This window comes from Monopterus albus, unplaced genomic scaffold (genome assembly GCF_001952655.1).
Source record: "Monopterus albus unplaced genomic scaffold, M_albus_1.0 scaffold60.1, whole genome shotgun sequence".
NCBI lineage: Eukaryota > Metazoa > Chordata > Actinopteri > Synbranchiformes > Synbranchidae > Monopterus > Monopterus albus.
In genome coordinates this window covers 260337-285747 of record NW_018127940.1, presented here as the reverse complement: position 1 = coordinate 285747, position 25411 = coordinate 260337, and the positions used below count along the sequence as shown (strand labels likewise).

The 25411-nt window shown below is 39.0% G+C and overlaps 1 protein-coding gene across 3 annotated transcripts; it reads left to right on the top strand.

The window, feature by feature from the left end:
- Positions 1–1696: 1696 nt before the first annotated feature.
- Positions 1697–25209, top strand: col21a1 (collagen, type XXI, alpha 1). 3 transcript variants are annotated; one of them, XM_020603117.1, is made up of 29 exons: positions 1697–2046; positions 8470–8597; positions 8787–9347; positions 9522–9687; positions 9773–10001; positions 11053–11223; positions 11953–12030; positions 13168–13251; positions 14424–14486; positions 14892–14945; positions 15049–15102; positions 15209–15262; positions 17364–17417; positions 17519–17572; positions 17655–17708; positions 17988–18041; positions 19573–19617; positions 19698–19751; positions 19859–19912; positions 20953–21006; positions 21100–21171; positions 21444–21479; positions 21584–21628; positions 22607–22639; positions 22730–22876; positions 22989–23043; positions 23130–23321; positions 23398–23484; positions 23627–25209. In XM_020603117.1, exons 2-29 carry the CDS (start codon positions 8501–8503, stop codon positions 23812–23814), a joined length of 2889 nt encoding a protein of 962 aa, XP_020458773.1. In that variant the 5' UTR covers positions 1697–2046; positions 8470–8500; the 3' UTR covers positions 23815–25209. The 3 variants fall into 3 exon arrangements, with proteins under 3 accessions (XP_020458773.1, XP_020458771.1, XP_020458774.1); XM_020603115.1 differs by having other exon boundaries at positions 11050–11223; XM_020603118.1 differs by lacking the exon at positions 8470–8597 and having other exon boundaries at positions 11050–11223.
- Positions 25210–25411: the final 202 nt, after the last annotated feature.

The window sequence follows — 25411 nt, the reverse complement described above, 5'->3', positions numbered from 1 at the left end:
TGAGGGGTCACATAATAATTAGAAAATAAGGATCTCTAACACAAAATCCTTTTTTTTTTCCAAATCTTTGTTTTGTTCATGTATGAGACTTCACAAACCTGCACACTGAAATGAGGAGTCTAATGTAAGCATAGCTTTGTATTAAGGAATCATTAGCAAAACAGCCTGGGAGCACAGCTGTAAGCAGCCACTGTATTACAGAGTCCAAGAGCTTAACTGCTTGTAGGAAAACACAATAAGGACAGATTTTCTGCCCTAGGGTTTGCTTCATGTGCGCCTCCTGTTGCTTGCAAATCAGAGACCAGTCTATGGAGACATAAGATTACTCAGAGTTGGAAAGTCTGCTTTCCCCCTCCCAGGATCCAAAAACCAGCTCAGTATTTGCGTGTGTGATCCACCAGAGTGTGCTGAGGCTCAGGGTCAATGAGGCCACCATCACAGGACTGTATGATGAGTTGTTGTTTACCCTGTACATGAGAGGGATGATAGATGGACTGGTGGAAGGAATAAAAACAGTAATACCCTACAAGTAAAAGTAAAAGCACAAAAAGCATTAGTAACAAAATGTACTCAGAGTATTGCAGCAGCAAAATCACTTGTTCTGGAGAATATTATTATAGATAGATAGATTGTTGATTGGATATTATTAGATTATTATTGTTAATGCATTAACATGTAAGGAACTCCTATATTTTATATACTTTAAGAGGATCATATGTTTTGCCAGTAAACTCGTGTGTGTGTAAAATAACTATAAGATAAAAGTAGTCAAGGAAATGTAAATGGAATGGAAAATAAGTTTAATATGACAGAATATCAAACTACAAAGTAAAAGTACCTCAGAATCGTATCTAAGTACAGTATTTGTGTAAATGTGCATTCCTCAGATGTGACCTTGATGAAAATTTCACATAAAAAGAAAACAATGATTCAAACTTGTATTGATTGAAACCTGTTGTCTATGCATGTGGCTGCAAGTAAGTCATGCTTACGTTTTAAGGCCCAAATAAATAGGATGTATAATGATCAATGTAATGTAAAATGACCATTGACTCTTAAGTTATACCAAGTTGGTCATTATTTTGTTTACAACTTTACCATACTGAGATAATCAATCTCACATGCTGTAATGTAACCTATTAGGCATTATGAGTCACACTCTGCTACAGAATTACTACTGTATCTTTGTTTTAAACAGACTAAAATGATCTTGTACAGCACAGAGTGCAGTACACTATCCTGCCTCTTAGAGCCTTTGAGAAATCCTGCAAACAATCCTGTGGTTGTTGCTGGTTGATACAGAGCAGGCTGCCTCTGAGTACAAACATGATAAAACTTGTTGGAGTGGATCAAACTGAGATCAGCTTTCTCTAAAGATACCGTAGCAAAGTCAGGGCTGCTTTTCTAATGTCTTTCAGCTGTTCAAGCAGACAAGACACTACAGTGGCTTCTTACACCTTGTTTGCTGCTGAATTATAGAGCATAACCTGCTGTCCATTTGGGTGATGAGGTGACATGATGGAAGAATTACTGTGGTGCACTGCTGAGCACTTCAGGTCCTGCTGATGGTGCCATTAACAGTACACTAGACGTATCTTAGTTACTGAGACTTGTAGGTTGATCTAGTGCTTGTAATGCATCAAGTAAAGTCCAAGTTCTGTGGCCATGCCCCCAACCCACACATGATCCAAACCCACAACACTTGGAAGGAGGCTGTGCTGATTACTATTATTTTCCTTTTGGACTGTCGGAGATGGGCTGTCTGCTTCACTATTTCATGCTTATCCTTATCTGCTTCTCTTTCCACCCATGGTAATTGAGGGTGGCTGTGGGCCAGAAAGAGTCCGGAGTGAGTGAGGGGGTGGTGGTGAAGAGGAAGAAGGACAGAGGGAGCTTCTGGAAAGGGCAGGCCTTCATTCAGCAGACAAACATGTGCACTTCTGCATAAAATCAGTTTCTGTTAACCCAGGTCTGTGAACAGTATTGATCACTGGCTTTCAATGACAGGATTAAGAGGAGTTCACACAAGGACTTGGATGCTTACCGGTAACTTTTTGCTTGCTTGAAGTCATTTTTGTGAGGCAACATACTATATTTTTGAAATTTAGAGATGCTGTTTTGCAGTTTGGAGGTGTTGCATAAGATAAAACTGTTATATTTCTTTAACCATTGTAACATTCTGGGAGGTTCTTTTTGATAATCAAAGTGTACCTAGTATACCTAATTTATTTTCTAATGTGCTGTGTCTTGTGATATGGTAATACTATTCAGCTTAGTATCAGTTTTGCCTACTCTGTGTGCCACACCAGCTGCATATCGAAGACATTAAGCCCAGTCAACAGTCCCTTGTTTGTACTACTGTCATGCAAAGAATGAATGGAATCGTCCCAGAATTCTTTCTTGGCCATGTCACTTCTTGCAAATGGATTTATTTTACATAATTCTTGAAAGTGTGCGAGCATGTTGCATAGCGCACCACAGCATTGCCTGCATTATATTCACTGAGCTTTTAAAGATATGAAAAATGCATGTGTGAGAAGAAAATAATCTTTGCTACTAGTGAAGAAAAATATCAGGCAGCTAAAAGTGGAGTTGTTGGCTGAAAAACAATCAAAGCTCTATGAGCTAACATTTTACAAGACATTATTAAAGTGTCTGGATTAGATTTCTTCAGTGAACAACTGATGCAGCTTGGCTTTCTCCTGTTGCATGAAGAATTTGGCAGCAATAAATCTCCCTGATCTACAGCAGTTGTTTCTGGAATGGAACAGCTTCCTTTAGTCAGACTTCGAGCAGATAATCAGAACTTCAACAGTTTGAGTGGAGTTAAAGCCTCCAGTTGCAAAAACTACAGGCACAAAACTAATATTTTTTAAAAATTTCTAGTTTTTCTGTATTCACTCAACAATTCAAGAATTGTATTATGGTTTAGCTGGTTAAGCACAAACTCTGTGGTCTCATCTTGTGGTTAAAATTTATGTGATGACTCAGTGTTGTCCACCCTGATCAACTGAAATGTGAAAAGCATTTGTTCAGCAACTTCTTGAACAGCATATCAGCTGGAACAGCATACTTAGCTGCAGCTAAACTGCCCACAGACTAAGCTCCACATAAATCTTGTTATATTCCCAAAGTACTGCAATGCACAACAGGCTCAACCCAGAAATAAGAACATATGGTAGTTTTATTCACAAAAACGTTTGTTTGATATTATCACCATAACAAAAACCTGGAGCTGCAGTGACTTTGCTGCTTCTGTAACATAGATCTTTGGATTGTGGCAGAAACCTGTGACATAAATGCACCTTTATGTCACAATTCTGCTGCAATATGTATGCTCTCTAAACATAATAATATAGCATGGTTAATGTTGCACTGTTATCCCTGGTAAGTTGCTTCCCTTCATCATGACTACATATGTTTGGTCAATGTCCACAGCTGGAATTTCACCGTCTGATGGTTTAAATGAATTCCATGTGGCTCAGGCAAAGGTGTAGAAATATTCAGCATTGGGAGAGTCAGTCGAGGGGAAAGTCATTCTGGCTGGGCGCTGCCAGTGAGGGGGTTTTCCAGCAGCCTCCTCCAGCTCTCTCATGGGGCAAGATTCTGAAGAAAACGACTTGCACAACTTTGGCAGCCTCCTTCAATTGTGTAACTTCTACACTGAGTTTACATGGAGGAAAAATGCAGTCATGTTAAAGAGTGTGACTCCTCTTTGGCTGCACAGGATTAAAAAGCATTGCCAAGCCATTGTTATATCCTGGCCACTATTTGTTGACCTTCACATGTTACAGTTAGCAATAGCTATAGATATGATGTTTTGTGTCAGTCTTTTAAAGCAACATACTTGGTCCTCATTTGTAGCTGCTTCCTTTTAAGATGTCAGCAGTTTTTTTTTTCCATTTACACAGAAATCAAATCGATCAAATGTCTGCTGTCTGTTTCCATGCAACTCTCTAGCTGATTATCACTAAATGTAAATACAGCTCTTTTCATTGTTTTATCTGGCTCTTAATATCCCATTTAATCTCTAATTTCATAAACATCAACATACTATGATACTACATGTTGTCTGCAGCACATAATATCAATGTTTGCCTGTTACAGAAATAAACTAGCAATAAATAGCATGTACATACAGTAACATCCCATTGTTTTATTATTTGGTATTCATTCATGCTAGTGGTTCTGTGAGCATGCTAACATTTTTACAATATTAACATGCTGAGGTTTATGTATAATGTTCACCATGTTCGCCTTAGGGTGTTGCGTTAGCATGCTAACATGCGCAGTAATCTCACAATCATTAGTATTTAGCACCAAGCAAGGCAGAGGCTTATGGAAATGTCATTTTGGGACAACATGTAGGCTATATCTGTACCAAATGTCATGGCGATCCATAAAAACGTTTTAGAGGCATTTCACTGAAAGGCCAAAGTGAACCTGCTGATGTTGCTACAAGGAAAGTGTTGACCAGCACTGCCGTTCATAAAGTCCTAACAATATAATTTCTATAAATTGAATTATGGATAATTTGTGCAAAATTATGTAACATTTAGAAGTATCTTCTTCTATAACACAAAATTCTGAGCTCATTGCAGATGAACGAAACATCTGATGTTACTGGAGACAGTGGTTTGCATCCTGTCTTTTACCAACAGTCAGTGTTGGTTTCTTTAACCATGACCACAGGTTTTCCTACCCTTAATCAAGTTGTTTTAACCACTTGATTTTGAAAAAGCACTGCTGGTTGATTTTTGTTCTGCTGATGAAAGTGCCAGATCGGGAAAATGTCCACATCTTGAACTTTGCAAATGACCAGTTATGGTGTGAGAACTTAGTTAGATTAGATCAAGTATCAAAATACCAAAATAATCATATAACTAAAGAGAGATTACACTGGGATATCAGCTCATATGTTTGGAAAGATGTTTCACTACTCAGCACTCAACCAGTAGAGCAAGGATGTTGTTCAGGTGCAGGTGTAGAGTAGGGAGCCTTAGGGCTGAGCTCAGCAAAAGGGAGGCAGTTTTAGGAGATCTTTTGTGTCAGTCTTTTAAAGCAACATACTTGGTCCTCATTTGTAGCTGCTTCCTTTTAAGATGTCAGCAGTTTTTTTTTTCATTTACACAGAAATCAAATCGATCAAATGTCTGCTGTCTGTTTCCATGCAACTCTCTAGCTGATTATCACTAAATGTAAATACAGCTCTTTTCATTGTTTTATCTGGCTCTTAATATCCCATTTAATCTCTAATTTCATAAACATCAACATACTATGATACTACATGTTGTCTGCAGCACATAATATCAATGTTTGCCTGTTACAGAAATAAACTAGCAATAAATAGCATGTACATACAGTAACATCCCATTGTTTTATTATTTGGTATTCATTCATGCTAGTGGTTCTGTGAGCATGCTAACATTTTTACAATATTAACATGCTGAGGTTTATGTATAATGTTCACCATGTTCGCCTTAGGGTGTTGCGTTAGCATGCTAACATGCGCAGTAATCTCACAATCATTAGTATTTAGCACCAAGCAAGGCAGAGGCTTATGGAAATGTCATTTTGGGACAACATGTAGGCTATATCTGTACCAAATGTCATGGCTATCCATAAAAACGTTTTAGAGGCATTTCACTGAAAGGCCAAAGTGAACCTGCTGATGCTGCTACAAGGAAAGTGTTGACCAGCACTGCCGTTCATAAAGTCCTAACAATATAATTTCTATAAATTGAATTATGGATAATTTGTGCAAAATTATGTAACATTTAGAAGTATCTTCTTCTATAACACAAAATTCTGAGCTCATTGCAGATGAACGAAACATCTGATGTTACTGGAGACAGTGGTTTGCATCCTGTCTTTTACCAACAGTCAGTGTTGGTTTCTTTAACCATGACCACAGGTTTTCCTACCCTTAATCAAGTTGTTTTAACCACTTGATTTTGAAAAAGCACTGCTGGTTGATTTTTGTTCTGCTGATGAAAGTGCCAGATCGGGAAAATGTCCACATCTTGAACTTTGCAAATGACCAGTTATGGTGTGAGAACTTAGTTAGATTAGATCAAGTATCAAAATACCAAAATAATCATATAACTTAAGAGAGATTACACTGGGATATCAGCTCATATGTTTGGAAAGATGTTTCACTACTCAGCACTCAACCAGTAGAGCAAGGATGTTGTTCAGGTGCAGGTGTAGAGTAGGGAGCCTTAGGGCTGAGCTCAGCAAAAGGGAGGCAGTTTTAGGAGATCTGAATGGCTCTGTGCTGGAGAGAGCTGAAAAGTATGGAAACAAAGCAAAAGAGATTGATCATATTTATAAATTGTTTAGCTAACACCTTTGTTTTCCATATTTTCAGACATTCATGTGTTTTAAAACATTTTGCCAGAGTGTAAACCGACACACCTGGTGGCATTTTAAGATTGTAAGAGCTACAGCAGCATGTAGCAATAACTGGTTAAAATCACTTTGGAAGGAAGGTATTACAATTGGTATTATCCATGAGGAAGGAAAAGTGTATGAGTGAAGTTTTTCTGGGCAGGCGTATTGTATTTGTGCCAAGGGCAGGCAGAGATTGGCAAACGGCAACAGATTTGAGGAAACAGCTGATGATCCAACAGGAAATACCAAGCACTGGTTCAAGGGCAGTTGTGGTCAGAGGTTTAGAGAATAGTTTATTTAATAAAGCTGACAGTACCATGTGAGGATGTGGTAGATGAGGCGGCGAAGGCTGTGTAGCAGGTTTGGAAAGATAGAGGGTTAGGATACAGAGTTTAAAGTATAACTTAGTGGTACACTACAAGTACTCTAATGTAAGTGAATCCGGGATTTGTGGGTAGTGTCAGCGGCAGTGGTGGGAAGTAGGAGGTGAATAAAACTCAGGAAAGAGCAAATATGGACTAATTGTCTTTGCACATGCGCCCGTGTGCCATATTCTGGGTAGGTGACTAATGAGTAGTGTTGCTTCTCAATGCAGCATGGTGCCCTGTATGGTTTCCTTTTGTGGTTTACTACTGTAAGAAAGACAGTATGAATCATGTCTCAGTGTGGATTCTTGTCCTGTGTTATGTCACTTATGGTTCCATGTGGCTGATGCCTTCGCTGGAAAAGTGTCAGAATTGCTGGTCCCCACCAGCAAATTAATAACATGTACAGTAACTTGACATTTAAAGCTGCTTTAATCAATATTTAGTGTAAAAAATTATCAGATTACTATATGTTATGTTAAAGGTGTTGCCCCTTGTGACAAACCCATAGAGAGTAACCACCCAGCTCTACAGTTTCCCCCACCTCTACAGAGGTGTATACCCTTCACGTTTGTTGTTTTGGATTCCCATCCTGCAAATATATTGTTCTGATTCATTCTCACCGTTGTCCTCAGCCTTTTTTCTGTTTGCAGCAAAAATGCAACCTGCTCAGCACTAAATAGAGAGCATATTTAACATAAATAAGCCAGGTGGATAGTAACATGAAACCAAATGTGTACTGGTGTTGTCTGCTGGATGTGCAATAAAGCAACTATTTGCTAAAATGTCCATCATATCAACTTTACAAGGTGATATGTCAGCATTTTTCCACTGCGAAAACAGCCAAATAATGTAGTTTTAGGGAAAAAAGTAAAGGTTTCTGCAACTAAAAAAAAGGAGTCATCACAGATGCCTATGCATGGACTTCCTGCTGTCAAGCTCAAGTCATACATATTCATACAAAGCTTAATCAGATCACCTTCATCTAACACAGGCTGGACTTTGGGGCATTATGCAGACAGATAACGTGACCTCAGTGCACTAATGCTGCTAATTTGCATGCTTAAAGCTACAGCATGTAACTTAAGGTGATGCTAGCATGAAACTCCAAGTCAATCCACTCTGCTGACCCCCAACACTCCCTCTCCCTGTTCCACTATGCTCTGCAATCTGCTGTGCTCTGCCCAGCTCTACAGATACAGTACCTGTCATTATGAAATTAGAATAAATGAGACGGCAACAAAACTCAATGGTCAAGCAGAAATAATTGAAAATCTCTGATTGGTTAGAGAGGTCAGTCCTGCTCAAAAGCTTTTAGAAGCTCATATCGCTGCACTGCTGCCAGTGCTGTTCACTGGAGGCTTCAACGGCACCTCACTCCACATTAAGACAAGTTGTGGAGGAGGTTTGAATTAATTTATTTGGCAACACAGCAAATATCCTTGTATAACTACAGGTATTACACCATAATTACGTATGTGTTAAACTACAGGTAGTGGATTATTTTTGTTTTGTAAGGTTTTGACCTTAAACTTTATGCAGAGCCAGAATAATTGGCAACCTACAGTAACATCTCAAAAATACAAAACAATAGTCTGAGACATTAACTTCTGTCAGTGCAAAATGACCCAGGGACCACATGTCACAAATGCTTGCATTGTGCTTTTATTTTTCCCTGTAATACAAAGCCTGTTTTCCCTTTTCCCCGTAGGTGCACAATTGTAAATTGGTACGGCTGCATAATGGGTCACAAAGCGACATCCATACATTGTGTCTTAAGATGTGTGTGCTTCATGCTTCTCCATTTGTTTAGTGCAGCTCAAGATGAAGACTTAAGAAGTAAGAATTCTTCTGTCTTCATTTTCTCACACTTTTTTGTGCTTGTTTACCATAAATTAAAAACTGTCTAGTGCGTACAACTGGAAAAGGTGATTTTATGTAATACATAAATGTATTCCAACAAACTAGGTATGATTGGTTAAAACCAGTATTTCACACTGTTAATTGTTCATTTCCTGTCTGCTTCAGGTTGTAGGACCGCACCATGTGATTTGGTCTTTATTCTAGACGGCTCGTGGAGCGTTGAAGATGTCAATTTTGAAATAGTAAAGCGATGGCTTGTCAATATAACAACGAGCTTCAAGATTGGACAAAGGTTTACCCAGGTTGGAGTCGTCCAGTACAGCGATGACCCTGTCTTAGAAATACCTCTGGGGAAGTACTCCTCTAATAAAGACCTCATCAAAGCAATGGAGTCCATTGAGTATATGGGAGGAAACACAAGGACTGGCGCAGCCATCAAGTTTGCTACAGACAAACTGTTTGATCTTTCTGAACGTAGCCCACTGGGCATTTCCAGAATTGCTGTTGTCCTCACAGATGGGAAGTCCCAAGATAAGGTTCTGAAAGCAGCAGAGGAAGCAAGAAAAAAAGGACTAATTCTGTTTGCAATCGGTGTTGGTCCAGAGACAGAAGAAGCTGAGTTGAGGGACATTGCTAACAAGCCATTCTCAACTTATGTCTTCTCTGTTGAGGACTATAAAGCTATTTCCAGGATCATACAGGTCATACGACAGAAACTGTGTGAAGGTGAGCAACTGCTGATCAAAATGTGGAGCTTTCTGTTTAAATATTATGAGGTCAAATATCCATTTCATGACAGTACTAGTATCTTCAACTCAGTCTACTCCCTCTCATCCTATTCTCCATTATTCTGTTATTTGTCCCTATGTGTGTCTATTTCACTGTGTTTGTCTCTTGCAGAGACTGTTTGTCCAACAAGAATTCCTGTAGATTCTCGCGATGAGAAGGGTTTTGATATACTGTTACATCTAAATTTGGCCAAAAAAGCTAAGAAGACACAAGGGGCGTTTAAAAACATTAAGGCCTATGAGGTGACGTCTCATCTTGACTTGAGTGAAACTACACGGTAATCACCTTATTTTATTCCTTCTTCATTGTCATCACTGTTGTCAAAGTTGACTGACTTTATACCATTTCATTTTCTCATTCAGGACCCTTTTTCCTGATGGCCTGCCCCCATCGTATGTTTTCGTGGCCACACTGAGGTATAAAGGATCAGTGACAAGGGAAGTATGGGATCTGTGGAGAGTACAGACACGTGACGGGCAACCTCAAATGGCAGTGACTCTCAATGGCCTGGATGGCACCGTCTCGTTCACCACATCCAGTAACGCACCAAGTGGAACTCAAACCGTTACATTTTCAAAGCATACATCAAGGGTAAGCTAACACTGTGTATTATACATCTGAAAAGGTCTTAAGGGGAAATCTATTTTGCACATAAAGATTAGTTTGTGTATTACTAGTACAGTACTACTACATAGACTGCACAAACATTTGTAAGATCTTCTATTGCTCCTAAAGAAGTTTTGTCAGAGTGACGTCATCAAGGTTAGCTTTAGAAACTACAGTTTTTTTAACATTGTACACTGTAATCATGGCGTTTGAAAGATGTAGGTGTTTACCGAGCAGAGGATGAAGAGACACTGCTAGGATTGCAGGATCTATCATTTGTGGAGCTTGAACCATACCAGAGTCACAAAGTTAGGATATCTCATTGTCTACTGCTTTGATTTTCCCATGCCATTTATAATCTACAGTATAGCACTTATCCTGTTCATGGTCACTGAGGGGCGCTGAAGTCGACCTTAGCCGACACCGGGCGAGAAGCAGGGTACACCCTGGACTGGCTCCAGTGTATCACAGGGCTAACACATGGAAACCAACAACTACTCCAACTCACATTGACACCTACAAACAACCTAGAGTCACCAGTTAAGCTAACCTGCATGTCTTTGGACTGTGGGAGGAAGCCAGAGTACCTGGAGAAAACCCACACCAGCACAGGGAGAACATTCAAATTCCATAAAGAAAGGCTCTGGTCAGGGTTTGAACCCAGAACCTTCTTGCTAAATTTGTTGCACTTGTAGAGCTACATTGCATGATGAGATGACAGTACACATATGAATAGTGTGTACTGTCCTGGTTCAAACAATCAGTATCAACTCCCCCAGAGAGGTACTTTGTTCTTCCTGCTTCCTGCTCTGAACCTCAGACACAGCAACTCCCCCGATCTGGCAGTAACATCCATACAGTATTTCCAGACTGATGTTAATCGTGACACACCCTGGGATATTTCAACTTACCCATTTCTTTTTAGCATTTATTGTACTACATTGCTTGTTGCTATTGTCTTTACCAGAATGCTTCCAGTGTCCAAAAACTGTATTTATGACTTCTGTTTCCTGTTCTTTCTTTATGAATAAAGAAGCTGTTTGACGAGAACTGGCACCAGCTGCGGCTGCTGGTCACTGAGGAGGATGTTACCCTTTATGTCGATGATCTGGAAATAGAAACTCTGTCCTTGGATACCCCCGTTGGTATTTTCATCAATGGAAAAACTCAAGTTGGAAAATATGTCAGAAAGGAAACAACAGTGCCTGTAAGTTTACCAGTATCACCAGCCATATTTAATAAATGCTTGGCAAAAATGAGCTTATTTTCTCCCAAAGGTTTTATTAATATTCATTTTATTTGTGTCACTTGGTGCAATTTGTGCCAAAAATACAGTATTTTTAATAAATCATAACTGTTTTGTTGTAATTTGTTCTGCATAGCACACACTTTCTTGAAGAGTGATGCAAAACTACATCCCTGCAAACATAATATAACATGTTTATGTAATTATGAGGTTCTGGGAAAACTATATTCTGCACAATACATCCAAGGGTTCTAAAATACCTTGCACACCTATATAACTACACAATTAGTTTGACACTGTTGTATTTGTGGTCACTGTGATGGTCAGTGAAATAAAATGCTTGTAACATAAATGAAAATCAAATCAAATAATGCAGCCATGTTTTAAACTAAAATCCTAAATACAGTATATAAGAGTCATGAAGTCTAAACAAAGTGAATGTGAGTATCACTTCAGACCAGACACTGAGGAGGGTCTGACAACATTTAGCTTCTCAGTGAAGACACTAAACTTTCCTTTAACAGTTCTACATGAACAATTTCAATTAATTAGTGGCAAAGCACAGATAAAACTGAATTAAATGTTGGAAAATTAATGCATTTAGTTTGTTTTATTAGCTTGTTTAAAGTCTCCAGCAGTGAAGATTGTGTTTTAACAAGTTCTTCTTTCTTTCTCTCTCTAAATTCTTAGTTTGAAATTCAGAAACTTCGCATTTACTGTGATCCAGAGCAGAATAACCGGGAGACTGCATGTGAAATACCTGGAGTGGTAAGTACCAGACTCTGCCTGCTCTGCAAGGGCTTTTTAGTCCAAAAGCAACAAAAATAACTACACATCTACTTCTCATTTTATCAAACTGAATCTGCTTCAACTCCAAAGCACGCTGCACGTTCATCCGGCCAATCATGTCGTCATCAGTTACCTCCACACCTTACACTGCATGGAGAAGAGAAAAAAATCATGCTTCATCGATTTTTAGTTAATCAGTGCAACGCATTGTAGTGCCGTGTAGTCATGGTGTGATGGAACTCAGTTTAAGTAACATCTGTTTATGCAGAAAATATTTTTCTGGAGGAGCACCCGTGGCTCAGCTTCAAACATTTTGAACACAGTATATTTTTTTATTGTCTGCTGGCTCCGGTTGTGTTTGTGAAGCAATGGCCTGTTTTATCTTGGCTTGGGAATTGCTGTAACCACAAACCCAGTGCCAAATTACTGTTTTTAATGTGAAGCTGTTGGATAAAAATATCAAAAGAGACAAGATGAGAAGCCTAAAATTACAAAAGCTTGCTGAGTACCACTGGTTCTCTCCTATCTGTATGGGTTTTTCAGAGGTGTATTTGTAATGGAATCTTCAAGTTTAGTTGTGAATTTCTGTTTGAGTGAAGGCTTAAATGCCCTTCTGGCAAAATCTTACACCTTTTTAATACAAACAGAAAGACATCCAGTTTACATTATAGAAAAAAATGACTTTTTATATTTAAATGCAGGTCCATTTTTAGTAGTTTTATATGATGTACAGCAAATGGTCTGTGGCACCATAACGGCACATTGAATCTACTATAACTATGGTTCCAATAACAAGTGATACAGGCCAATGTCTGAATCAGGTGGAGCAAGAAACAAACCAAAGGACTACAGCTGAAACATTAAGCTAATCCATTCTTTCATCACAACAGATTTTTTTTATTATGGATAAATCAATTAAGATATTTAGGTATAAAATCAGGCTTCAAGAAATTTTGATCAGTATTTTTAACTGATCAATCAAAAAGAAAAAAAAGCTGCCAAATGTATGAACACTAACAAATGTTGTCACTTGCAGCCTTACAAAGAATAACATTAAGGAAAGAAACAGGTCTGTGCTATGTGGTCATGATATATAGTTATGCTTGTTAATTACAGTGCTCTAACAGTGCTGATTACATTGAACCAACTCAAGAACCTTGTGTTTGTCCTCCTGGACCTCCTGGACCTGCAGGAATGAAGGTCAGTTTTTCCTTTTTTTACTCTTTCTCTCTTTCCTCTAATGTATTTGCTTCTGTTGAGTTGTTGTTTTACAGTTTATACCTAATAAGCAAACATTGCCACACTTGGAAATTAGACAGTGAAGTCTGTTCTTGCTCCAGCACAGGGTTCTGTCTTATCCAGCTCCCTGCTGTTCAGACATTTGGTTAAATATTTACATTAAACAGTGGTGGTCTGGTGAGATTAAACAAGAGAAAAATACAAATACAACTTAATCTTTAACAGTGTCAGTTTATGTTTAAACTCAGGAATGACAAAGGGAGTAAATGGCTTCTGTCTGAGAGACAGAGCACAACATCTCTCTCTCTTTTTACAGTTTAGCCTTGAGGAAATGTGTGCTGATGCTGAAATGTTGTGTTGGATAATTATGTGATGAGCACACGGGGCTGGACTTTATCAGGTCAACTCAAACTACAGACATTACAGCCTTTAAAGACAGCTTTCCTTTGTGCCAGAAACAGTGCTCTGTGAGAGGTTTTAGCACTTTTAAAAACACTTACCTGCTGACAATGGTCAGGTTTCTGAATTATGGGTGTGCAACAAAGCCTCTTTATTCCAGCTAGGCAAACTGAGGCTTTCCAATCTGAAGATGTTATGATTAGTCTTGTGGGATTATGTTGTATTCTACTGTTTGCTTAAAACAAACCAGACCACATTTTACGATAAACACTGGTTACAACGGAAAAACTAGGGAAGAAACCTACATCGCTGTCTTAACTGGTCACAGGGCATCATTCAAATAATAGCAGCCCTGTATAAAAAGCCTTCACACAAGGACCTCAGATAGCTATTTCCATAGTAAGAAAACTCTTTGTTAAGTAAACCTACAGTACATGGTTTCAGGCATGTTTATGTTTATAAGGTCAATTCTGTGGTTTTACTACATTTACTAATACGTAGATCCAAACTGCTGGAGCTATTGCTGACTTGCAGATGTTTTTTAGAACCCCACATAAAGCTTCTTACATTAGCTAAACCAATTTACTCATCAGTCTATAGATAAATTACATCAACACTTTGTGTCTGAAAAAGCATATTGTTACTAGAGATGTTTTAAATCCACACTGGTTTGATGTACAAACAATTTAGTTATAGATATACATGAATAGATTTTGCCATTTCACTTTCTTTAGGGGGAACAAGGAAACACTGGCAAACCTGGTCAGCCTGGACCTGCTGGTGCTGATGGTAAGCCTGTGAGTACTACATAGTTCAATATACAAACATACAGAACATACTGCAACTGCCCACAACAACAACTGACAAAACGTCAAAACCCATTTGAATTAATGCAGCTATTAGTTCGTGACCAATTTTGATAATTCTACATATGTGGTCAGGACTGCATCTGAGCGCTGTGGTGAATTAGCATCTTTACTTGTTTTTCCAATGGGTAAATAAAAACATCTGATTGTAGCAATAGAGGCAGCTGAGTTGTGATTTAGTGTGATGAAAACCATCTAAAAGTGAACCACATGTTCTACACATCATCAAAAATCTAAAGAATCCACCCGGCAGCCTGGAGTCACTCAGGGAAGACAAACACAGCAGAAGGGACTCAAATGTTTAACCAAGTGTGTGTATCTCCCATCCTGTTTAAGGGTACCCCTGGCATTAGAGGGAGCCCAGGGCTGCCAGGTTCTCCAGGAGTAGAGGTGACAAAATTTTCACTTAATCTACTTTGTTAAATTCATGCATGTTCATTTCAGCATTAATGATAGAAAATATAACCGTGGTTTGTTGTGTTACCTCTGACAGGGGCCGCGCGGGCCAGACGGGTACAAAGGGGAGCAAGGGAGACCTGGTGTTTCGGTAGGAAGGAAAAAAGACACATTGTGGCACCTAATCTCCTTGTGATGTTGCAGCATTATTTGTGATGACTAAAATCCAATTTTCTAATACAAGTCTGTTCTGTTAGGGTGAGAGGGGTATGCCTGGATTAGAAGGAGCACCTGGACAACCAGGAGAGAAGGTGATAACATTCATTAATCAAATATGTCACCCACATTTCTACTCCATAATGCTGTACCCTTGTCACAATAATCCTGCCTTAGATGCTTTTTCAGAATATCCTCTAGGAGATGCTGTTTAACTTTGGCATTTGTCAAAGTATTGATTGTATTGATTGGCCAGAGCTGACACATCAACTTGAACAGTGAACACTGGGACATCCATTATTCTAGAAACCATGAATGTGGAGAGAGTAATAGTGCAATTTCTGTATTGTGAAATAATAGCACATTGCAGAGAGATCCACCAGAGACTTTTTGTTCATATTTCCTGGTTTTTATGCCTCCCTTTCCCTAAAAAACAAGTGGTTTGTTTTGTGTGCGATCTACAGTATAACAAGTGTAAGAAGGCAAAAAGCACAACATCCACAAGAACAAAGCATCTGTGAGCTGAAATGTGCAGCTGTCACAGCTAGTCCAGACAAAAGTGAAGTCTCTCTGCAACTCTTCTATGGCTCTGACTGCTTTAATGCTCATCAGCAACATTTTGTGTTCTTGTGAGATCATATATTCACACCTCGTTATCACCATGTCCCTCTGCCAGCTACTGTAGATGAAGTGTAGAACAGGTGAAGCAGCTAATGTCATTTTAAAAATGGGCTCAGTTGGCTGCAGACACATGCACACCTGGAACAAATCCTCCTGTGCCATCTGGCAATAAATGCATCAATAAATTGACCCTTTACATATCTGACAAAATAGGGAAAGTATTTCTTAAATATGACACAGTATGAGCATAAATCCTTTTGGCTTGTGCACATTCAAGCATTTAGCATTCAACTTTATTATTCTTTGTAGTGGCCATGTGAAAGGTTTCTCCACAATCTTTGGTCTGGGTGACTGAATTTCCCTTCTGCCTGGGTCCAGGAGATGTTCACACTCAGGGACGCTAAAGCCCCACAACACAGAATAATCTCTGAAGGAAGGTCTTCAACCAGCATGAAGCTTCTCTTAGGATTTGAGGGAATCCTCATCTTGAAGGCTGAGATTTGGATGCAAGCACATTTACATCTACCTTTTCAAATTGTTGTCATATTGTAAGACCACCCAAGGGTGTAGTCTTTCTTCCCTGGCACTGGATCAGGAGAATGGGAACATAAGATGTCTACTAAACTAAGTCAGATATACTTAATAAGGACACAAGAGGGAGAAAGATCATTAGTCACTTCGCTAAAGACTGGCTGTGTTTGTGTATTCACAGTCTGTGCTGCTTTTTCTTGACCATAGTCATTCATCACCTCTGAAACACAGTTTTATTGGTAATTATGTGGGTTTCCAGCCTGTGCTACTGAGCTCTGTAATTTATTAAGACAGTAACTACACACATTGTGTTTTTTTGGACTGGAATTACTTTTGTAAACAGAACTGCAGGGATTTTTGATGCTCCTGGGACCTGTTAACTATTTGTTAACTAAATACTGAATTCTCTCTACATTTTCATTGCATCATCTGCTTTATATATAAAATATTTTTACAAATGAGGTCACAATAAAAATATTGTCACCCACAAAGGTCCATGAGCCAGCCAGTATCAAAATTTGGTCTCATGCTGCACAGTGATTTCTTCCCTCTTGAGTTGATTAGCATAATGAAGACTGGAATGCAAAACCTTAGAAAACAAAAGATGTAATGTTCTGCTTTGTCCCAAAATCATGCTTTTTAATTTGCAAATATAAAAATACAGTGATGCATCACTCTCCAAGTTTAGGCAACATTCAGCAGATACAGTAGTACTAAAATCTAGGTTTAGGTCAACACATCACTCCCTTAGGTTTCATTTGAAAAAGTGCTATAATTCATCAATCCCTGAAAAGCAAGGCCAGTGCTGACTAATAAGAAACACTGACTGTATGTAGATTCTACAGTAGATCTATGGGGTACCCCTGTCCCACACTGCGTAACTTGTGTTTCCTGGTCTGACTAAAGAAGACTGAGTTAGTACTTCAGATGAGTGGCAGATTCATCATTGTTTGAAAGTTCAAATAAATCATGTCAGCTTAGACTGTGGAAGGTAGGAAGTATGTTTTAGATCCCATCTAATAATTGTTTTAAATATCATTTCAGGGTACTAAAGGATCCCCAGGAATTGCAGGGTTACCGGGGAAACCTGGGCAGGCGGTAAGGGTGCAAAAAACACCATGTACTCTCCAATACAGCTCAGTCAGTGAACATGGCACAAGGAATGTAACAACTTTAATGGGATGGTATGACATTTCCAGGGGGAAAAGGGAAGTATGGGACCTCCTGGGCCATCCGGTTATCCAGGAAAACCTGTATGTACAAAACAATTCACAATCAAATCCAGAGCTTATGTGCCATTACAACAGTATGTAAAATCCTTTTCACTCATTTTAGGGCCTACCTGGGAGAGATGGGAAGGATGGATTTCCAGGAGTACCAGGTCAAAAGGTGGGTTTCTTTTGACAGTACAAAATAGCTATGTTACAAAGTTCATTCAAAGATTAGAAGAGTAATAGAGGCATGAGGTCTTTCTCCAGACCTCATCTGACAACTTTAATAAACATCACAGGTGTTCTTTGTGTTTTAGATATTTAATCAATCCAACATGAGAAATAAAATGTAGCAGACAACTCTGTGTAGTGTATGTGTCAAATTAGGGGCTAATGATTAAAATTTGGATGCAGTTGAAATGTGTTAATAATGCTTTTATTTCTCCAATGCATAAAGGGAGAAGCTGGGGCCGGTGGTATCCCTGGTGCTGATGGAAGGGAAGGCCATCCTGTGAGTTGGAAACACAGACATTACTGTTTGTACAGGATGTTTGAGTAGACTCCTACAAATGGAGGGTTTGATGCAAATTGTACATAAACTAAACATGAAGATGAAATATGACTGCCATGCTGTATTAAGATTCAAACTTTTCAGTTTTTCAGAAGGAGAACTTTATGTACTGGATGTGATACTTCACATTATAGTTTATTGACAAATGCTATACAAATTTTAGCTGACATGAAAAAACAAAAACAAATAAGTAACATGAGGGTAAAACAGGCAAATAGATGCATATAATTTTTTTATGGTATTAAAACAGCAGTGTGTTAACCTACTGTCAGCAGCACAGAAAGTACCGCCGGCAGCCAGTAAATTAGGGGTATTCCCCAGTAGTTCATCCCAGGATAACCCTGTTATGTAACAAGCAGGCCCAGGCTATAAACTAAGGCAGTGAAAGCAACTCATCGAGGGAATACTGAGATGCTTCGGCAAATCTGTTTTAGGAAGAAAGTGTTTGAAATGGGCAACCACCCCACTGATCATGACTGTGTTGTCCAAAGGTTTGTGATGGCTCTGAAAAAGATGAGTCAGTTGCTCCACGAGGCTGTAAGCCATTTTCCCTCATCAAAATAATAAAGTTAGCAATGTATCCAAGGAGACAGGATTAGTACTATACTTCCTAAAGTTAAAACAAGAGGAGGTGAACACTTTAGTGCAGGGGTTTTTTCACCTGTACGTTTAGTGTGAGTGTCTGAGTGACTGTATATGTCAGTCACTCTGCCTGCATGTCTAATCTATTCTTGATGCGCATATGTTTCTCACTTCAGAATGAGGCAACCGCTGAGCATCTGCAAGTATTTGTCTCAGAATAAAATAGCCAGTCAAGTGAAAAAGCACCTCAACCCCATTCTATTTATACTGGTACAGGAGGCCTTGAAACCCTTGATCATTTGAAGAAAATGATTAAATAGCTAGAACAAAAAGTTTGAATTTTGCTATATTTGTTCATTTAAATAACCTTCTACTCTATTAACCAATTTCTTCATAAATTTGTGTGTTTGTTTTCATATAGTGCATGTATTTTGTAGCATTACTGGATTTATCAGTAAATATCAAACATGTGCAGTCCACCTGCAACACATTCATTACATCTAAGGTTTGACATGGTGATGAAACAGTGCTCTACTAGTGCAAGTGGGTGGGGTGGGGTTAATATATTAAATTACTGTTGCATATATAGAATTATTATTGGCAACAAAAGCTCCAAACCATATTTTTCTACTCATCCTGTGCACTACTTTCCAACCAGTTTGGGAGTGTAACACTTAGAAAGCTGTTTCCTGGCACATGATGGCCAGTTCAAGTGGTTACAATGGTCCCTGACATAATGTAGTTAATGTCAAAACTGAACTCACTGCTCGATTCATACACAAATTCATTCATTCATTTATATACATACAGTACAACAATTTAGTTTTTTTTCTTTTTGGCATTCTAATATACCTTAATCTGAAATACAATATAATCTGCTTGCTGTCAGGGTATGCCTGGATTGCCAGGAATAGCAGGCCTGAATGGACAAAAGGTAATAAATTCCCAATGTATGTGCAAAATAAATTGATCCTTCTTTGTGATTATACTTGACTGACATGATTCTCATTTAAGGGTGAAGCTGGTTCACCTGGAGCAAAGGGTTTCAAAGGATCCATTGGACCACCTGTAAGTTTTAACAGTTGTTAGACTGCTTGTGCATAAGTTCAGTGCACACCAACGTGTTAATACTGAACCTGAAGAGTTGTCATAAGAATTTCCTCACTCTTCTTCAGGGTGAGATTGGTTTACCTGGTGCATCTGGTTTAAAAGGACCAACTGGACCCAAGGTAATCCTTTATTCCTGTTAGAGAATCACTTTGAGCTTCTTTAAACAGCTGTATTGTTAGTAATCCAAACACACAGTAAAGCTAGCAGAAATAATGACTAACTTTCATCTTGCTGACAGACATCAAAAAGATTGAGTATAGTATTTAAAATGGATAAACTATGCTCTAAATATTGTATAATGTGTTTATCCCTGGGGCCTGTCAGCACACTGACTCAAATTGTGACCCACAAAACTCAATACTGCATATCAATCCACAGAAGCTGGCATTAGCAACCAACAAGCTGCAGGCTAAGCCACGTCAGTTGACTCTACGCACAGTGTATTATAGTTACCAACAATTACAGCACATCAGTAACAATACCTTCCCAAGGCCTATATTGTCCAGTGTATACCAAATGCAGTTCAGTGCACGGTGTCATTATTTTGGCAAAGGTTGTATCTTTCAAGTCTGGTAGCCAAAAGGTAAATTGAAATTCACAGAAAGCTGCTGAGGTCAGCAGCATTACATGTTTTGCTGAGTCACTGCTTTTCTAAAATACTCCTTAGCACAAGAAACGATCTCTTGGCCACATCGGCAGAGCTAAATTAAGTGATGATCCAGCCTCACTGCTTTTGTCAGTGGAATTTTAGTGGTAATGAAAGCAGTCTGGGCTTGTCTGGTCTGGGCACTCTGTCTCCTAATCACTTTTCATTAGCCAATCTGCCTCTAACAAGCTCATGTGTACTGTTAAATGGCACATAAAAGAAAACCTAGTTTATGGACAGGCGGGCAATACTTACGGCTGAGCATCAGACTGCAATTACTTAGGCTTGTTCATCTGGAAAAGAAAGCAAACAACGATACACAATGAAACATCAAGCTGCAATATCCCAAAACCTCAGGGAAATATGCTTAAACTATCTCACGCACCAATGAAAATGAGTAATGCTAAGAAAGTGAAAATACGATCCAAACTCCAGTCAGTGATATGGTGTGGTTGTTATTTCATTGTATAGGTAGTTTCTGTAACATAAGTCGTGTTTTATTTGTTAATCTAGGGCGCTAAGGGTGACAGTGGAAGTCCAGGTGTACAAGGAACACCAGGGCCAGCGGTATGTTTCCTTTTTGGATGTTTTACAGCCTGTAGTATAAATAAAGTATGTTATAGTTTTTATTGATTGGTGTTTAAATGAATGCTTTTAAAGGGGGCTGCTGGGGAACCAGGAGAAACAGGTCAGCCAGGGTACCCAGGCATGCCAGGCCTGACGGGCAGCAAGGTACTCCTACTTATTTTTTTCTGCCAGGGTTGTTACACCCTTTCCCCTCCTTGTTATTTCATGGAAACATTTTCAGGTATATGATTTAATAAAAATTCATAACTTGGTCTTTTTGTTTTACTGGTCAACAAACAGTAGCTTCACAACATGCCTGTGGATATTTAGTTCTAAATGTTAGTTTTCCAGAAACTCCATCTGTAATACTGACCCAACTTCTACATTCAACTTCTATGCCTGTCTTTATTATTGTTATTATTGTCTTTATTTATCAGGGACAAAGGGGAAACTCAGGTGAAAGAGGAGAGATGGTAAGACAAGGCAAGACTGTCATCAGCACATACATTATTAGCTTTGGTCCGAAACATTGATTTTGTGTGTTTTGATGACTTTAGTCTTATGATTTTCTCACCAGGGATTGAAAGGTGAAAAAGGAGACCTTGGATGGCCAGGGGATCGCGTGAGCTTCTTTTGATCATCTTTATTGTATGATTGCAAATTCTGACACATGGACACTAGTAAGAAAGCAACATTGGATGCAAAGAACAGCCTGTACTAAGTTACTTTTTAGCTAATATAAGGGCCCTGCTTTACTTTAGTCATGTGCAGAATTCTATTTTAAGAGAAGAAAAGATTCAGAAATGTATTTTGGAGCAGTGATGTCCCCCTGTCTAAAGTTGTTCCAAAATACTGACTGAAGTGAATGAGATTCAACTAAATTTAGGCAATAAATTCAACAGTCACTATATTTATTACCTCCACCAAGGATGTTCTCTGTTCATTTGTCTGTTAAATAGCTTAAATAGATTACCTAAATACTGGAAAACAGATTTTAACCATATGTTGGACCAAATACTAAATTATTTTTAGTATTTGGAGTTGATGGCGCCACCATGTGGTAGTTTATGGAACACTTTAAATTTCCACTTAAATCTCCTAAGCTAATGGGCTTAGATGCAAAATTCTTGTTTTCCCTGATCCACTGGTCTAGTACATTTATAATTTCTCCATATAGGCCACACCCACTTTATGTGACTTTTTTTTCCAGTAATTTTTTAAAAGTTCATACGCCTTTCTTGAAATTTGGTACATTTGTTTTTGAACTTTTTTTGATGCTCCATACCCTCCTATAACCTGCTATGTTCTTAAAGGCTAGTGGACATGAATTGCCATAATTCTTGAACGCATTGTGCAACTGCAACCAAATTTTGATAAAACACTCATCCATCAAAGCATCCTACCTAAAAGTGCTGCTATAGCAACATGATAACTAACTGGGCATAACACCACTGTGAATGCCTGTCATTCTGCAGTTTGTATTTGATACAAATGCAGATGTTCTATTATTAAAAACCAGTAGTTGAGGATTACTGTTAGATTGCTTTCTGAATAATTTCTATTGTAGTTTTTAATGACTTATTCTAACTTTGACCGACAGGGTTCGATGGGTCCAATGGGACTAAAAGGAGAGGTATGTTAAGTTGAAAGCATTAATTACTGTATGTTCATCCAGCCTGAATTACTGTATGCATTAACAACTCTGGGGTGATGTCCTTGCCAGAAAGGGACAGCAGGGGATCCGGGGTCGAGAGGTCAAGAGGGTCAAATGGGGCGGCCTGGACAGCCGGGTCAGTCAGGCCCACCTGGTCCCCGAGGCCTGCAGGGGGACATCGGCCCTCCTGGCCCACCTGGACCTGAGAGAAGATCTGTATGTGCGATGCACCTTGATTTTTACTGTTGATACTGTTGTTACTGACATTAGGTCTGATATCAATGAACATAAAGAAGAGCTACATATGACCTATTACTTTTCATTTCAGGCAAGTGAAATATCAGACAATCACATTCGACAAATTTGCAGAGAGATTCTTCAGTGTGAGTATTGTTATGGACTGACTGATGGTGTGTTGCTGTGTGTTTTCGTCACACATCTGAAACCTTTTCATTGTCAATCATCCTAGCTGAGATGCCTTTATTGTTGCTGAGCAACCAGCAGAGTAGCTGCACCAGATGCCAAAGCCAACCTGGATCTCCTGGGCCTCCAGGTCCAACAGGGCCCCAAGGGCTCAGGGGTCTTCCTGGACTTAATGGCTTAAGGGGACAGCCAGGCCACCTGGGTCGGCCAGGACGCCCTGGTATTAACGGGCTCAAAGGTAAAACCACCATCAAATCAACAGTAAGTTACTAAAACTGTTTTGCAGGATGCTTTAACAAGGACACTTTTTGCAGGAGATCCAGGTTTCACAGGTGAGAAGGGTGAGAAGGGGAGCCCTGGCCGAACCACCACTGGAGACCAAGGGCCACCTGGGCCTCAAGGTAAATACAGTGACTAACTATTCACTTTCACTGAACTTACAAAAAAATGTACTTCTGAGGTACTTAAAAAGACTTTTATTTTGATTGATACTGTGTGCTCTTCCTTTGGGCTATGCATGACTTAGTATTTTCTTCTCCGCAGGCCCAATGGGCCCCCCAGGGTACAGTAAACAAGGGCCTCCAGGTAAGCCTGGCCCCCCTGGCCTAAATGGAGCAGAGGGTAAAAGTGGTCATCCTGGCATCCCTGGCCAGCCTGGGGTGTGTGATCCATCCATGTGCTATGGTAGCATGATGAGGCAGGGTCCTTACAGCAAAGGGCCAAACTATTGATGTAATGCAGCGCCACTGCAGGCACCATGTGGAACAAACAGCCATTCTCAGGGAGCTTGCATCTTTACAGTTTCTCTCTGTTGTGGAAACAAAACAGACCTCTTCGAATGCTTTTTTTGTGATCTCAGACAGCCACATTTTCTCTTTTGGTGTTTTGTGTGTAGCGATGTTAAAAGAATTAACAATTGGCTCTATTTAATACCTCTCATTTCAGCACCTTGAACTCTTACTATAGTACGTACAGTACGTCCAAATTGCTCTCTGGGCAGTATGGCTGGTATAGTTCCCCATATTGCTCCCTGGTGTTGCTTTGTTGCATGTCTTTCTCTATATTTTCACTGACTAGGTGCTATGTTCAATTTAACAAACACATCTTCTGCGATATAATCTATAGATTCAATGCTCAGTGAATCCTTTCACCATAAATTATGTCAGAAATGTACACATTCAGTGCAAAGCTGAGTTTAATTCATTCATCCGTATGTAATTAGGAGGTAAAATGTTTAAAGTTTGATCATCTAACAATATAATGGCATTTTTACTTCTGTTTTATTACTGTAGCAGGTCTTGTATTGTTATTTATAAAAGTCATTATTGTGTATTTGAGCAGTGAACAGCTTTATAATTTTGTTATTTTGTGTTAAGGTGATTTTTTGAATGAATCTTTTTTTTTTTTTTACTGATTTGTGATTTTAATTTGTTCTATGCTTTGAGCTCTAAGCTTCAAGTTTATTTCAGAACACCATCACATCAGAGTTCTCACCTTTCTTCTGGAAATTTGTGGCAGGAACTTGCTGTGAGGTGTTACCATTTTGACTCTAGCATTAAAAATGGATGAAATGTGATCACCCGGGCCTTCTTCTGAGGATGCAGCTTTGCAGGAAGCTTCTGTAGGTGTGTGTCCTTATGTGTGTGTGTGTGCCAGAGCAACATCACAAATAACAATTTGTGTTGTGTAGTGGAGTTGTACACTAGATGGTGCTATGTGGCAATACACAGCATGTCCGGGACTTCTAGCCTAAGTACAGTAGGAGTTTCCTTGTCATTTTGGACAGTATGCTCTAATCACATGGAAACCTCTTATTATTTATGTTTGTAATTATCCCAGCTTACTTCAACATGTTGATTACTTAGTGATCCTCTAACACAGCTTTCAACATTAAGGCTATTCCCTCCAAAGTCATTTTTATAGCCTAGTCAAAGTCAGCTTTTGCTCTTTATGGAATTTATATAGGTTAATATGATGATAGCATATAGAGTCCTGCTGTGACTCTGTGGTTTGTAATGTTGTTTACAGTATCCTTTGTGGTATTTGTATCTATTCCCCTGTGTGTTACTATATTGTAATAACGATTATACTGCTGTATCATTTTAGGTGCAGCGCTGGCTGGCCCAATTGTTTCTTGGTGTATTTAATAAAACCATCTTTTTACAGAACCTCAGTGGATCATGTTTAAGCCCATGCCGTATAATAACGGGATCCTTGTTGTCGGTGAATGCAGCTGGAGTCCTCTCTTATAAACAAGCGGATTTCAATAACTTGAGGTGATTAAAAGGTTCTGTCATTATTCTTTCACTCGTTAAGACCGGCTCTCGG

What these genes read in the sequence shown, in the direction of transcription:
- col21a1 (XM_020603115.1), top strand. Translation starts at nt 8,501, where the DNA reads ATGGGTCACAAAGCGACATCCATACATTGTGTCTTAAGATGTGTGTGC. An exon ending in CTGGACAACCAGGAGAGAAG is followed by an intron (nt 15,263 to 17,363) that starts GTGATAACATTC and finishes ATATCATTTCAG; the next exon opens with GGTACTAAAGGATCCCCAGG. An exon ending in CAATGGGACTAAAAGGAGAG is followed by an intron (nt 22,640 to 22,729) that starts GTATGTTAAGTT and finishes TGTCCTTGCCAG; the next exon opens with AAAGGGACAGCAGGGGATCC.